This window comes from Hirundo rustica, chromosome 8, assembly GCF_015227805.2.
Source record: "Hirundo rustica isolate bHirRus1 chromosome 8, bHirRus1.pri.v3, whole genome shotgun sequence".
NCBI classification, from domain to species: Eukaryota; Metazoa; Chordata; class Aves; order Passeriformes; family Hirundinidae; genus Hirundo; species Hirundo rustica.
In genome coordinates, this window is record NC_053457.1 from 15847097 (window position 1) to 15863018 (window position 15922).

Genomic DNA, 15922 nt, shown 5'->3' on the forward strand with positions numbered 1-15922 from the left:
ACAGCACAGGTGCATGGACAAGAACTCTGGCTGGATCTAAATGAAAATCTGAGCTGGGTTTAGGTTGCTTATCTTTTCTAGGGAAAAAGAATTTAAAAAAAAATTAAAACCCAAGTACGAAGTTGGATTGTTTTTTCTGTGACTCCTCATCTTTCTGGCAGGAGATGGCAGCAAAACAGGTTTAATTGGAAGGATGCAGCTGGAGCAGAGGGAACATGACAGGATTCACATGTTTTAGCCCTCAATCTCCATCAGCCAGTAAGAGATGTCAGGAGAAAGGTGGGGATAAAATGCACTGACCCAGTCGAGAGGGAACCTTGAAATCTGCTGGAACACTTAACTGGGGGCTGTTGGAGGGTGAGCGGAGCCAAGAAGGGTGAACACCTGGGCTCTGGTCCAAGAAATGTATGTATGATCAGGGCAATCCTACTGTGGCATCCTGTGTTGCCAAGCCTCCTGGCCTCCCCCTGCTGCATCCTCCAACTTGTAGAAAAGAGTTGAGGTTGCTGGTTTGCTGCTCAAGGAGAGGAAGGAGAGGGGCAGCCCCCAGCAGTGCCAGTTCTGGACACAGTCCCAGCTCTGCTCTCTGTGCTCTCACAGTCCAACCTACAGCCATACCAGCTGCTGTCATTCAGCAGGCAGAATGATGCTGTGCCAAAGGCAGCTGAACAATATGATCTCCATGAGAATGTCTGACTGGGAAGGTTTGTATCATTTTTGCTGAGCATCAGTTATCCTTTACAGTCCTACTATGGCCTGCTGGTAACCAGGTGAAAAACTCTGATGTACCAGAGTAGATGGATATATTTTTCTATTAATATAGTGTTTACTTTTGTAACATAAATGCCAGTGATTTAAAAATTGAAAAGTAAACCTCTGTTGCTGAGCATGTTGTCTTCTCTGCTTCTCCTGCATGAAAGAAAATAGCATATTCTCCAATACTTTACTCCTCTTTTTGATCTATTGTATTAGTTGATGGAAGCAAAGATTGCTTAGCTTTTCTTTGTTAAAAGGAAGGAGAATTGAACTAATGCTTAATAAAAAAAGAATTTAGTAGAATGCCTGAAGAATTCATATGCATTGACTTGAGATCTAGGAAAGTCTATTTATTACTCTTAAGTCTTTCCCCACCCCAGTCAGGGATATATAGTTAACAGACTGCTGGAGTGCCTGGAAGGCTTGCTTGTGACTCACTGTCCCCTCAAGTACATTGCTAAATTCATGCAAAGAAAGCTAACTTTAGTATTCTGCCCTTGATTACAAGCCTCAGTTGCCTTGATTTTGAAACTGAAGGCGCTGCTTGATTAACTTACTGCTCTAACAACTCTCACTTCTCTCTCCAGTCCTAGCTTTTTTAATGCAGGTTCTTTGAGGTTTATGGTAAAAGAGTTTGTATTTACATCTGTGCACAACTGTGTTGGGGAGCAGGTCAGGCCACAGCATGTGTTATGCAAATTGAGAGAATGTAATTTATGGTTGGCTGATAGAGATATTCACATTCTCTACCACAGTGACAGAGACATTCTATTTAAAAGACCTGCCTATAAACAGAGTAGAAATCAAGTTTTGTTTTCTGTTTTCCCTGCCTCATTGAATGTTTACATTTTACTGCACAACTTGAATAATGGTGACACAAAATAGTTTGGGCATTTGTTCCTCTCAGAAATAGATGTTATGATGCCAGGACGCAGTTTCTTTTTTGTGTCCAAAATGATGTAGCCTTCTCTTTAACACGGTTTTCTAAATTGTTGCAGAATTGTCAGTTGTCCCTTTCTTCTCAGCTTCCACCACCTTGTTTTTCGAGTTGCAAGACTGTTGGGTATTTATATTCTGTATGATACTTACAGCAGCTAAGTGTATGCACTAAACTCGTTTATAGGAGTATTTCATGCAGGCATTTATGTTCACACTCAACTCCAAGTTTTCTTCCCAGGACATGTTAGTTGTTTCAGTTTGTTTCCATTTTGATGAAGAAGAGACAGATGGATTTTGTCAGGAAACTTAACATACAATGAAAAAACCCTAATCTGCTCTATTTCTTTCACTGATACATTTTGTTTGGTTTTAAATTTAGTTTAATTCCTTCTTGACAGAAGTCATTTGAACTGACTCTAAGTCTGTACCATCTTTTATACTGATTTAAAGAGTTGAAATTAATAGAATAAGCCAGTACAACTCTCTCAACTAAAGAAAATTTGAGGGGAAAAAAATCCATTTCACCTTGTTTTACTGTGTGGATGTCAAGCGTATCAGGGTGCTCAAGATGTGCTTCTGCTTAGGGAAGGTTAGGTGGTGCAGTCTGGGATATGCACGGCCTCTGCAAGAATCCCTGTGTGGAAGGATTCGGTGCTCACAAATGGGATGAGGGTAAGTGAGAGTTCTGCAATGAATGAAACCAAAATGAAGGGTGCTGCCCGTTTGCAGGGAGGAGTGATGGCTTTGAGAAGTCGATGCAGGAGGCAGACTCAATCTTTGAAGAGTCGCTGAATCAGGAGCAGAAGGGGGATTGTGCTGCAGCTTTGGCTCTCTGTAACGAAGCTATATGTAAGTAACCTTAACCGCCTGAGCTACTGCGCTTTGACTGTTTACTAATGTAGAATAGAGTCTGAAATGCTGCATCACGTTAAGTGCTCAGCTAGTAATATGGGGGAACAGCTGCTCTTTAGGAACATGCAGGTAGACAGAATTTTTCATTTTTATAAGCATTCCCATTTTTGGGTTTTAGTCCTATTCCTCTTCATCTCTGTTTTTTCACGTTTGCATTCGTTTTGTTGTTCTCTCCACTGCTGAGATAGTAGCAGCACTGGGGTGCTGATGTGCCCTTTTTGGTGCTAACTGGTGTGTTTCAGTAAGCACCTGGTAGGTGGTTCCCCTTGCCACTCAGTCCTCACGATTTTTCCCCATCGTCAGGCCAAATTGCAAAGGCCATTAAGCTCCCCTGTTTTTCGTGGAGGGTGTAGCATAGGAAGAAAAGGGTAGCCCACTCTTGAGTCTTCTGAATTAGCAGAAGTGAACTATGCTGTACTTTAACTTTCATAAAGACAAAAGCATTAGGACATTGAAGTGCTTAAATGCATTGTGACCTTTGAGAATGTGTGCTGTGTGATTTCATTTTATTTTTGGTGTTTTTCCATTATGACTGGCTGGCTATCTCACCCCATGCTCCCCTGTCTGCATAGAATGGCTGCAGACAGGGTGAGTAGCTCCTGTGCTGTTTGCATTTAGAAATTGGCTTTTATGGACTGCAGAATACAGGGTGCAGCATACAGCTGTGGTGACAGCTCTATGAGCTTTTATTCCAGCAAGGAATCTCAAATCCCAGCTGGGTGTTCCTGCGCACAAAGGGAGTCACAGGTATGGAGGATGCAGAAGGAGAGTACATGACAGAATGAAGCATCATTGTAATAGGGCTGGAAAGAGCCTATGTGAAGGGATGAGAAATTGGGCTAAAACAAGGATATTGTTTTTATTTTATTTTGGTTTAGTTTCAGTTAACGTGTTTGTACACCTGGCTAAGCTGCATTAATGGAAGCAGTAGCATCCTTGTGAATTCTTTTGTGGCAGTATTTGCATGATCCATGTTTTTTGTTCCTGCTGCATCTTTTTTTCTTTTTTTTTTTTCCTTTTCAATTTTATTCCTTTTTTCTGTTTGTTTTCTGCTATGTTTTCTTTTGCATTTTAGCTAAACTAAGACTTGCCATGCATGATGCCAGCGCTAGCACTCACAGCAGAGCCCTAGTCGATAAGAAGCTGCAAATCAGTATCCGAAAAGCCCGGAGCCTCCAGGATCGCATGCAGCACCAACAGCCACCGCAGCCGCTGCCTCCGCCAGCCTGCCACCCAGCACAGGGCGGCACCATGGCCCAGTCTACCAGGTAGTGCGAGTGCCTCGCCTGGGCACGGACCCGGGCTGCCCCTGGGAGCAGTGCGGTCTGACAGAAAGAGCTAACTGTATATTCCCCAGCTAGTCCAAGTCCTACTGTGTTACACCTATTCTTTTCTTCTCTAGGCTAAATCCTGGTATAAAACAGTCATTTTATAACCCCGTTTTCCCACTCCCCACCACCCTTTCTCCCAGTCTTTATTTGAGTCCGATGTGCACGTGTTCAAAATGTGATCTGTGACAGAGAATTGTAGCAGTCAGTGCCGGGCGGCATTGATGTCTCATGCACCAAGGGAAAAAAATGCAATAGACAATAATCTGGCTAAAACAGTTAGGACGAAATGTGATTGTTTATAATTGGGAGCAATTTCAGGACTCAGTCAGTAAAAGACTGTACTACGTTCAGAATTTTGCTCTAGTTGCTTTTATGTTGGGAACATCAGCCAGTGTGTTTAGTGCTCTTTAGTTTGAAAATGGTCAAGTACACTGATCTTTTCTTTCTAGTCCACTTCTCTAGTGGTGCACTGGTACAACTCTTGAATCCAGATCCTGATCCTCTCACCTTGACTACTCCATCATTCTTCATTTTCCTTCTGTGCTTCCCGGCATCCTGTAGCCTGGCTTACCGGCCCTCCTCAGTGTCTCTTCATGATTCCTTCTTCCATACAGACTTTAACTACAGCATAATTAACTCTCTGCTATAACTGATCCTTTCTTCCTACCCTCTTTAGCATGCAGCTTTATCCTTCTTTCTTCCCATGCCATTCCCTCCTAGCACTAGATCATCCCTATCCAATTTCTAGGCTATTTCTTGAACTGTTACCTTTTTTCCCTCTCCCCTTTCTTATGTGTTATATTACCAGAAAGTTAGATAAAATCTCGGATGGGAATCCTTTTTCTGTTCCTTTCTGTAAAATGCTGAGTACAACTATGCACAAACCCAGTTAATTTGCACACCTGCCAGGCTATAATTCATAACGTTCTTTTCTTTCCTGCAGTACCTGAATTACACGTAATGAAAGCTGATCTTGTTGTCAATCAGGGGTCCATTATATTCTCTCTTACAGGAGAAATGCAGAGCTCAAATTAGGCATTTTGGCAGATTCTAAGAAAATGAAAGGCACTTTCTTAACTAGTTTTGCTAATGCTAAACTCTCTCACTGCTGCTCTGTGAAAAAGAGTGTTACTTTTGCAGAAAGTTATATCCAACAAATGTTAATATTTCAGTCAGAAAAAAAGAAACCCTATTCGTAGCTTTGATTTAAATAACATTGTAGACAATACAAAGTTTGCAATTCTTCACAAATAATATTCTGTTGCTACACACAAGAACTAGGTCTTCATGATAACTTTCATTCCATGCATCTCAAGGAGGAAACAAAGCAGTGATTTTACAGTTGCCTTAAGTTTTCTGCTGGAGCTGATGTAGCCTGTCATTTTCTCATAGGTGGTGGACTTAGTACTGTTTGTTCTGTCTGTATATTAAAATGCTGACTAAATGCAGAAAAATGCCAGGGACATGTATGACCCAGGAATATCACTGTCTTGCATTGGTACTTAAAAGAATGAACGTTGTTTTCTAGAAGTATGCTTAGGATACAAATTACTGCAGAGTAATAGTTATGTATTTAGCTTGAACTTTATTTAACATTTTGGATAAATGTCTCAGAAAATGAGAATATAAAAATGATATGAGAAAAATTTCAACCTGTTCTTCCATTTGTCAAGTCATTCCTCATGAAGTTGCCTGGAGAGAGGGAACCCTACAGAAATACTATCAGTTCATGTTCAGATAACAAACATGTCCAAAGTATTTTAAAAGATATCTGAGATGTTACTGTTAAAAACAGTTATTTTATTTTATATAAATGCTATTCTTACTCTTCCTACAGTTATCTCTACTCACATAGTCAGTGTATGGGTTGAAATTCCTCTGGTGCTGTACAAGAATACTTCATATAGAGCCTAATGGTAGCAAAATATTCTTAAAAATATGAGATGGATTCATTTAGATTGTTAGAGCAGGAAAACAAAGTTAGAGGCAAAGGACTAACATGAACGTGTCCAGTGAATTAATGGAAAGTCTTCATCAGAATACAGTGAGCAAAGTGTGTTGAGCTGTATGTCACCTAGTGCAAGGTCTGTACCCTAGGAATAAACGTTAGAAATGACAACTGCTAATCATTTACTCTTCTGTGTGTTTTAGTGAACAGACTGGCCCGCTCCAAGTACTGCTGAGCCAGGAGGTACCACTGGAACCCAACAAAGAAGTGGAATTTGGGTCCAGTTCTTTCTTCCACCCACCTGCTTCCCGCCATGAATTGCACTCATCATTATATCCAGAGTCTTCCTCCTTGCCCCCTTCCGAAAGCAATCCATCCAACAGGATCTCTCCAAACTTCCAGTCTGCTTCTGCTGATTTTCATGAGCAAGTTCCCTCTTTTCCCTATAGGCAAGGGTTGGCAGAGAGGTCTGCAAGAACTGAGAATGATGCCCACAAGAGTGGGGAATTTGCTGACACGACAGCCACAGGGCTAAAAGACTATAGGGATTGCTGCAGTAGCAGCAGGTTAGAAGAGGTTCATAACATAATGCCTGTTCTCACACCTCAGTACCAATCCAAGGCTAACACAGTAAACTCTGGGTCTTTGCCTACACTGTTTCCCTGTCCACATCCACCACAAGCAGCATCTCCTGAAAAGGACAGCCAGCACAGTCTTTGTTCCAAACTTGCAAGCTCTCCAGTGCGGCCCGGCATTGATCATGTAGGGGCCTATCATGCAATGACCCCTGCAACTTCATCCCCTACACAGCAGTGCTCCTCGGATTCTTTGCAGAAAAATAAGTACTACAGAGCAAACAGCCAGGAGATTTTATTACCCTCCCAGGGTGAATATGGCACAGCAGACGGTTGTAAATCTGAGGCTTTTAGTACAAAGGGACACGTTCGCTCCTTGGCAGAGCAGTTTCAGAAAATGCATGCTGTCTCCCAGAGAAAAGGTACTCGTGAAAAAGACTGGATTACTGCAGTGTGTCAGGATGAGAAGTCTCCAAAGTTAACACAAAAATCTTTCATCAACCATTCATCTTCTGGTTACAGACAGCTAATCCATCAAAACCAAGAAAACAAAAACCAGTCTTCTGAAAAATTACACTCAACTGTGGATAATAGGGACGGGGTAGTTTCTTTGAAGGGTTTTAGTGCCCAACACGTTGCTTCTATGAGTTTTTGTTCTCACAGTGAAGAACTGTGTAGAAGAGGTGGACAGAATATAGCAGACCCTGTACCCTGCGTGGAAAGGCACTGTCATGATGGAGGAATGAAAGAGGTGGATGATGGAGCTGCTAGTAGCATGGTTGCCTCTGTGCCTGTGGACCGTTGGGTGAATAATGTTACTAGGTATTACAGCTCTCAGAAGGCTGATAAGAATACTGAATGGCTTCCTGTACCTGGGAGGAGTCCGCTCCTTTCTGATCAGAGAGCGGTTGGAGATGACTTGAGCAGGATCCCAGTGCACCTGCATCCGCAGTGGAATCAAGACACAGAGCAGGAGCTCTCAGAACTGGAATCCCTCTATCAGAATAGTCTGCAGGCATCTCAGGCCATTAGGCCTTACTTGGGAAGACAGGACAGTGCTAGGTATCCATTTGACCAATCAGGTAAGAATGATGCAATTGTTTTTCTTGGTTGACCTGCCTATGTTCTCCAGGGTAGGTGAAGATGCGTTTCCGGTTGATTTAGTTAAATGGGTATTAATTTGTGCACAGATGCAGAAAAATTCAGGTTGTAGACTCTGAAAACATTCCAGCTAACTAGAAAAAGCAGTGTGATAGCACTGCCTGGGGTGGCTGCAGAGTAGCTGTTGATCATGGCAAACATCTGTTAAGAGTAACATAGAAATAATTGATCCTGTTTTCAAGTAGGGAGCTAGCTGCTTATGGCAGGCTAATGAATTTTGCTGTTTGAAAGTCCTACATCCCCTCTGGAATTTATTAAACTGTTTCTATGCCTGTTGTTAATGTTCTCCACGTTGATGAATTTTATCTGATTGATAAAGTTGAGAATTTGGTCTGTATCTGGTTGAGGGAAATAACTTTTACAAGTTTATCAAGATCTGAGAGTTGAGCCTGTGTTTTGCTAAGAACTGCCTGTTTTAAGTTCTGGAAAATTACTTGTGAAAGCAGCACTGAGAGTGCACAAGGATCCATGAGACCTTGTGGATTAGTTGGTGCCGAAAGAACGAAGAGATTCTCTCAGTGAGGACATCCGGCTGTTGCTGGAGACATTCAATTAGAGTCTGATGACAGCACTCTGGTTCCGCTTAAGCTGATCTGATCTCCTGCCTGAGATAGGGCAGCCTTGTTTCTCTGCTTCACAAATGAAGCAAATTTCTTTCTGTGTCATAGCATTAAAGCTATGAATTTTCTGGTTAAATACAAGGCAGCCTGAAATTGGATGGGTACCAAAGTGAACAGATATAGCCGTACACATATAATATATATTGCAGTGCATACACAAGACAAATTTTCCCCTGCCCTGCACCTCTGGAGCTGGAGCTTTCATCATTCCTGACAATGTCAGACCTGGCTGTGACCAGAGTGAGTACTGCAGTAAAGTCTTGAACAGGTTTTTGTTCAACAGCTTGAGTTTTCTCTGGAACTCTCATGTCTTGCAGTCCACTCGCAGACCAGTTAAGACATCGAAATGTGGCCATTTACCATTTGTTGTCCTTATGGTTTACTTTCAGAATTAGGCAGGATCTGACTTCACAACTTTGCAGATGCTGTCGTGCATAGGCTTGAATCAGAAGGTCTTACATGTTCCTCCTTAGCTGACTGATTTTTGGAAGTTCTTTCTGGAAATCTACCAGCATAAAGCCCAGTTTCTTCAGTGATAGCTGGATTTTCAGGGTTCTATCACCACATGACTCATTTCTTATGCTGACTTTTCTTACCTATTTTCCCATCACATATATGATATGAGATAGGGACGTTCTTCTGAAGTGAAGTTTGTATTTGAGATCTTCTGGTTTGCTGTAACTTTCAGCTGTTTCTTCCTGAGTTCTGCAAATTCTCTATAAAACTGAAAAGTTTGAACCAGTGCATCTACTGTGATGAGCTGGATGAAAATCACCTGAGTTTAGGTCTAGGACTGCTCTTTCTTTCTTTTAACTTGGATTACCTATTCATTTTCAAATGCTGTTGATATCAACTGATTTTGTCAGACCTTTGCAGAATCATGGTGAAAATGCCTGTTTAATTTGAGGGGCTTTACAGCACAGTTAAGCCAAGACTCACTTCTCCAAATGCAACCACCTCAATGCAGAAAAGGTGTTATCAGCACATCACCTTTCTTCCTTCATAAACTGTCACTTCCCTGTGACTGGCTTAATTAACCAGTTGATCTGTCTATTCCATGAGAAATTATATGATTGTAACTGATTGATGGGGATTGCACTGAAGTGAAGTAATTCTAGCAATCCTAGTTTAAAATAACACTTTTAACTATTTAACCAGCGCAAGAAATGGCTGAGAAACTGTTACATTGAATGGGAAGGAGTACATGAATGTGTGGGGAACCTAACACTGGCTTGTTTATTCCAAGTAACTTTAGGTAACTTCCTTCTGGTAGCTGATTTTCTGTCTTTCTGGGCCCTCTAAACAATCTCACCTCTGTATAAGGCAAGTGTTTGATGTGCAGTGAAATCATTTAAATCTTAAATAGTTCAATTAACTGCTCCCCTGAAGCTTGCAGAAGGGCCAGGGAAGTAGGCATAGTATCCTGATAGACTGTCACCCCTTGAAACGTTTGGTGTTAGCTGATGTATTCATGTACCAAGGATCTGTGACTTCTTGTTCTGTGTGTACTGTCCCTCTGTCTTTGGAGTCAGGTGTAAGGTAGTCAGAAATGTGTCATAACATGCAATCAGGTGTTGAATTTAATCAGTGTTTTCCTTCCCAGTCTCTGTGAACCTGAGTGTGAGGAAGCTGCCTGCTACAGCTGGCATGGGTCTGTCGAAAACCCCAACAGCGGAGATCGAGCGCAGTCTGTGTGGATCCACTGTCTCTTCTGTCTCCAAGGTGACATTTTGGTACTTAAGATGTCCTAGGGGGGAAGGCCTCACCTTGTGCAAGAAAGAATTTACAGTGGATTAAGTGAAGTACATTATGAACAGGCTACTGGAGTCGTTGTTATTAATGTTAGAATTTTAAGTGCAGTCTAGCTCAGGATTAACTAGCTGAAGTATGAGTGACTCATGCTACATGCAGCTTGCATGCAGTCAAATGATCGAAATTCTGGCTTGGGGGAACACACTCCTGAAAACATTAAATCTAGTCTCTTCAGATTTAGTGACATGAATTCCCTTGCATCACAACTGACGATAACTGCTTCTTAATTTTACCACTTGCAGGGGCATGGGCTCTTTTTTTTTTTTTTTTTTCCACTGTGTCACTACATATTTTTAAAGTGGGTGATAATTTGGTACTTGCTACAGTTGGTAGTTAGTCACCTCAGAGTGGGAGAAGATTCTTTCTCATTTTTTCCTGGGAAGAAACTGTTTAAATAACTGGCAGTTACATATCACTGCCTGTATATGAAGACATGAAAGTATTTTCAAAGGGAAATGACATTTCCTGTAATATCTCTGTACTTGTTAAAGGGAGCTCAAAGTCTGTTCCTTTATAGAACAAAAGCAAGTAAAGATGGAGTGAACATTTTCTTTGCTAGCATAAGATCAACAATCTTCCAACATTCATCAAATAATCCTAGATTTTTTTAAAAAATTTTTTTAACTTTTTTTTTTTTAATGAGGAGACTGTAAGATCTTTATCATAAGATGACTGTCAGCTGCAGCCATGATTATCTCACTGGGACAGTGATGCCTGTAGTAGCAATCAGTCCATTAGGAAGATTCATCCCACTAAAGACATTTTAGATACTTATAAAAGAATGTATCTCATTTAGATCAATCAATCTGTGTATATTTACTAAGTGAAGAAAGACTGTACGGAATAATACTTTCAATCAGCAGATCCAAACAGACCCATTTATCTTAAGTTTTCAAAGCAGTACCGGAATGAAGGATTTCAGGGAAGAAAAGGTCATTAAATATCATTGAAGTATGCTCCATTATATTTCTATTCATCAGTTGCCTGTAATTATTGCACAAAATTGATATTATGAAAAACCTTGTCTGAAATGTGTGATATTGTCTGCAGGTCACATATACCGGAGAACATAGCAGGGAACCAGAAGAGGAGGAAATATACAGTGCAGAGAATTTCCGTCGCATTGCTCGCAGTCTCAGTGGGACAGTTATCTCAAACAGAGAAGAGACCTTGGTCTCTTCTCACAGTTTTGTAAGTAGAATGGTGTGCAGCTTTCCAAAGAGCTGTCATCTGTGTCTAGGGTTGCTGTTTTCTCTGTTTGCATTTAGTAGTTAACAAACAAGACAGAAGACAACTCAATAATAAGCCATGATAAAAGCCTGTCTTTTTTGTTCTGTCTTTGGAAGAAGAATGAACTTTTAAATAAGTAGCAAAGCCATCTTCTTCAGGTGTCACTGCGGAGTAGTGGCTGCTGCAGCTGGTAGGCATGTCAGCTAACATTACTTGCCAGCATGCAGAAACAAACAGTATAAACTTTTTTTTTCAATTAACTTAAAATATTTTCAAGAAAGCTTCTCATACACCCATAATTAAAAAAAAAATCCCAGCAGTACCAATATGAAAGTTTCTGCTCTCTTGTGACTTTATTATTAAGCAAGTAGCATATTTAGAGAATAAAAGTAAATGTTAAAGGGGAGGCAATTCAAGACTTGGTGCAGACAGTTACATACAGAAAATAACTGAAAGTAAGGGGATTGATCTTTCTTTTGTCATCTCTAAGTAGTCTTAGATGCAATTTAAAAGTGTCAGGAAAGCATTAACCGAGTGTTTAGCAACATAGCTGGATAGGATGTCAAGTTTTGGCTTGGACTGATTTTTTTGCCAACTCAACTTAAGCTTTTATTTGAAACCAACTGTGTAACAGGTGTAGAAGAGTCTCAGTTGCAAAATCAGTTATTTAGACAGGTTGGTTCAATTGCACCTCTCTGCTGTGTATCATAAACCAAGTACATGTTAATTTTGAAGAGCTTGCTCCTCAGCGTGCTTTAGTTGAGGGCTCTGACATACCTGAAAGCGCTGGCAGAAGCAATTAAAAACCTCTAGCTGTTGAGACCTGCTCTCTCTGCTAAGGTTTGTCCCCACAACACTAGCAGCCAGTAGGATGGTTGTCTGTTACTACTCTTCAAGTAAGGCACTGCTCACTCTGTGCTGTTTTGTTGTGCCATTCAGACATCCCTGCTTTTAGGGCTAGGTATCTCCTAACAGAGGGAAATGGTACAGCAAAGTAAATACTTGAGCTATGACAGGTAAATCTGTTCACAGTCTGGAATCAGAGCTTTCAGTAAAGCCTGTTAGAAAATAAAAAGGAAGGATCAGGAATACTCTCTTTCATGGCTTGTGTAGCATACCATTTCCAGTGCTGACTGGCCTGACACTCTTTTGTGTATTCAGTTTGTCAGCCAAACCTCCAGGAGTAGTTTGTGTTTGTTTTGGATTTTTCTTTTTGGTATAATTCCAGTCCAATGATCCTAAGTAGCCCACCACTTCAGTAAGAGCCTTACTGGATTGATGCAATTTTTATTTGTCTGTCTTTTTCACATACGGATGCATGTTTTTGTTCCAGTGACTCATCCCTTTCTTCCTTGGATCAACACCACCTTTGCTTGTTTCACCCCAACTCTGTGTTTACTCATCATTTTATGTTCTGTTCTTCTCCTTTCTCATTATAAAAGGAAGCACCAAATACGAGGAAAATGCCAGTGGACACCAGCCACCGTTCTTCCAGCTCCACTTCCCTTCCTTTCCCCCATGATCCTCCTGTATTTCCCTTTGATCCCCAGCACAACCCAAACCAGGTGCAGCACCCACCCCATGATGTACTGATGCCCAGCATGGTGGGCAAGGCACGTAAACTGTCAGGTAATAATCACAGGACTTTTCATCTTTCTTCGTGACCAGAAATATTGCTGAAGTACAGCTCCTCAGTTCTTGTCTTTCATGATGGAGTTTCACCATCTGCCTGAATTCCTCCAGAAATCTGGAAGGACAAATCACTTTTTTTCTTTTCTGCCCTTCGGAATTTTTCTGTGGTTCTATGCTAAACATGCATAACCAAAGCCAGTAACCTTTATGGAAACATTATGATGGCTTTATCTAAAATCATATCAATATTTTTGTGAGTTATTTTCTTTAATGTAAAGGTAGCGGTAAAAACCACCACCTTGTTGCCATGTATGAGAGTACTTCCACAAGTTACTCATTCCCACAAATCACACATGTGCCAGTAGAAATAACGACTTCCTGCATGAGAATTATTTTCCTGTGACAGCATCAAAACCAGTTTGACCTACCAGCCTTGGAATACTTTGTTGCGCTCCTCTGTGATGAAACAAGGGGCTAGTTAAGAAATCTGTGACAGCAGCTGCAGTAGGGTAAGGAGAGGAAATGCAGTGAGGAAAATGCTGGAAAAGGTACAGCTAGCTTTTATTCAGAATTGCATGTCAGCCAGTAACTGGATGTACTAGTGATTTCGTTGTTCTTCTGTCCCCTGCTGGCCACAGCTGATAGTTCGGAGAGGATGAAACAAAAACTTGAACTAAGCAAACCTTTTTTAAAAAATTTGTTTCAGGAGATCAGAAGAACGTCATCCAGAAACTTCTGGTTGTGCCTGACAGGGGTGAAGCTTTCCAAGGTGAAGACTACCCAGGTGTTGCACTGAGCTATGGGAGTCTCCCTTGTGTAGCCAAAGGCCCCCTCTCCCAGGGGCAAAAGCCTCTTGGTAATTTGCATTTAGGAGGTGGAGCGTCAAGCGTCTCTGGCCGTTTGCTGAACACAAATCATCCTGCCGGGCAAACAGCCACGTTACCAGATAAGCGAACAGTGCTCTGGGGGAAACATGCTGGCCAGCCAGGCAGGAGTTTACAGGAAGGCTTCCTCCAGCAGCCTTCACAGCACCACGTGCATGAATCTCACGCCATCGGCTGCGGACTGCCAGCCAACACGGACTACAGCACTTTAAGAATGCCACGTGAGCCTTCTTGGGATCCCGGTGCTTCTCAAGGTTGCCCTGTGCCCCCCTCTTGTGCTAAGGCCCCGGGTCCAAGGAGAGTTGATATGCCTCCAGAAGAAGACTGGCGAGAGAGCAGCTACACCCCTCAGCCTGGCAGAAGGCGAATGCTGCCAGTGCATGTGATGGATGGGACTTTTTCTTCTGCTTCCGAGGCACACAGAAATATGCTGGCTCGAGCAGCAGCAGCTACTGGCACCATGCAAAATAATGGCTGGTGAGATCCCATCCTCTCCCTGTGCCCCAGGACAGCACTCCATGGACCGTGGTTGTTGCTGGGGTGTGGATTGCATGGAGACGGGAAACTCTTTTGATCGGTATCTGTGCCAGTTTTATCTTAAAATGTAGCTGTACAGTATGTGGAAACTAATTGCACTGTATTTTGTTTCTGACACTACTGAACTGCTGTCTGGATGGGGAATCTTAACTATTCTAGTCCTGGCCTCTCCTAGCAGACGTGCTATAGCAATGGTAATTGGCTTACGGGTAAGTTCAGAAGTGTGCACACCTTTCGAAGGAAGATGGCAACTAACAAAAGGACATTTTTAAAGACTCTTTTTCATTAAATGTAGCTTTGGTAAATTCTTCACAAAGAGAAACCAATCCTTCTGTTTTCTTCTTCTTCCTCTCTCCTGTTCTTTCCTAGGGGAAAAAAACTGACCCACCTTCCAGGTTCCAGTAAATCTGCACTTGGCAGGTGGCAGTTAGTAAAGCAAGCACAGTTTTCAGTGTTCTGAGATCTCATACAGAGATCACAGCTGTAGTTGCTGCAGAGGAGGTGACAGGGAGACATTGTTCATCAGTAAACCCCAATTTTCTCTACTTCTTTAAAGCAAACTAATGATGCTTCAAATAGAACAGACTGTTACTGCTGCACGCTTAACTGCACCAATGTAAACACAGAATAAGTTTAACTATTTTAGTGTCAAGCATACTTGCTTTTGTAAGTATTTTTCAAATAAATCTATGAAAATAGTTCTACTTACCTGTCTGGCTTGAGCGTTCTTTACTGTTTAGCTTTACTCTTCAGTTGGCTGGAAACTTCTGATTAATTTGCTTACACATGAACCAACATGAGTAAGTTGTTTATTCCAGTTCATTAACAAAGTTTATGTAATAAAGGCTTAGATTGGAGGATATGCCTAATTTTGACTCAGGACTTGATGTGTTTCATTACTACTCAGCACTTGAATTTCTCACAATGGACAATTATTAAGTGTCCTTTGAAAAGTATTTTGAGACTGACTTCTTGTTTTAAGGAAAATTACTACATCTGTGCGGGATGGTAGTGTATGCAGAAGAATCATTAGAAATGATTGGTGAGAAGTGTCATTTTAATCGCACTTGCACTCCTGCTCCTGCAGATGCTTTCAGGTGTGGTGGTTACGAGGTGTTCAGGAGCATGGGCGTTTCTGTTCTGTGCTTGTCCTGGTACATGGTTCTGTTGGCAGCAGGGCTGGAGCAGTGCCAGTGCTGATGGAAGTGGCTGCTCTGCCCTGCCCCATCCCTGCCTTGCCCTTCACACTGCTCCTGTTCTGTGACCCGAGGGGCTTTGCTCTCATTTCCTGCGTGGTGTGATGGAATCCCATCGGTTGTTGCTGTTTAGCCTGAGATTGAGCCCCATTCGTTTCAGTTAGTGTAATTTGTCAGTTTCTTGTTTCTAAATAATCATTATTGCTTTTGTTATTGTTGCAGTCTCCTGTGACTACACGTCATGTTGGGATTATGTTGCACACTTCTTTGTACTTAACTGCTCCACTAGCAAAGGTTACCAGAACAAAGCACTCTGTTCTCCCACCCCTCTCTTCCAGAAAAAGCCTCATGACTTTTGACTTTTTTACATAATGGTTTTGCCAGTGTCA

The 15922-nt window shown here is 41.7% G+C and overlaps 1 protein-coding gene across 12 annotated transcripts in view; it reads left to right on the plus strand.

Moving 5' to 3' along the window:
• The window catches only part of USP54 (ubiquitin specific peptidase 54), a 92229-nt gene extending 77188 nt beyond the window's left edge, over nt 1-15041 (plus strand). For 11 of the 12 annotated variants that reach the window (XM_058421675.1, XM_040072140.2, XM_040072146.2 and 8 more), the window contains 7 exons: nt 2425-2544; nt 3683-3875; nt 6090-7543; nt 9846-9964; nt 11105-11245; nt 12727-12913; nt 13623-15041. In XM_058421675.1, the coding sequence (XP_058277658.1) occupies nt 2425-2544; nt 3683-3875; nt 6090-7543; nt 9846-9964; nt 11105-11245; nt 12727-12913; nt 13623-14281 (2873 nt within the window). In that variant the 3' untranslated portion in view covers nt 14282-15041. The remainder of the gene's footprint in view (nt 1-2424; nt 2545-3682; nt 3876-6089; nt 7544-9845; nt 9965-11104; nt 11246-12726; nt 12914-13622) is intronic. The other variant, XM_040072149.2, reaches the window with a different exon arrangement.
• Nucleotides 15042-15922: the final 881 nt, after the last annotated feature.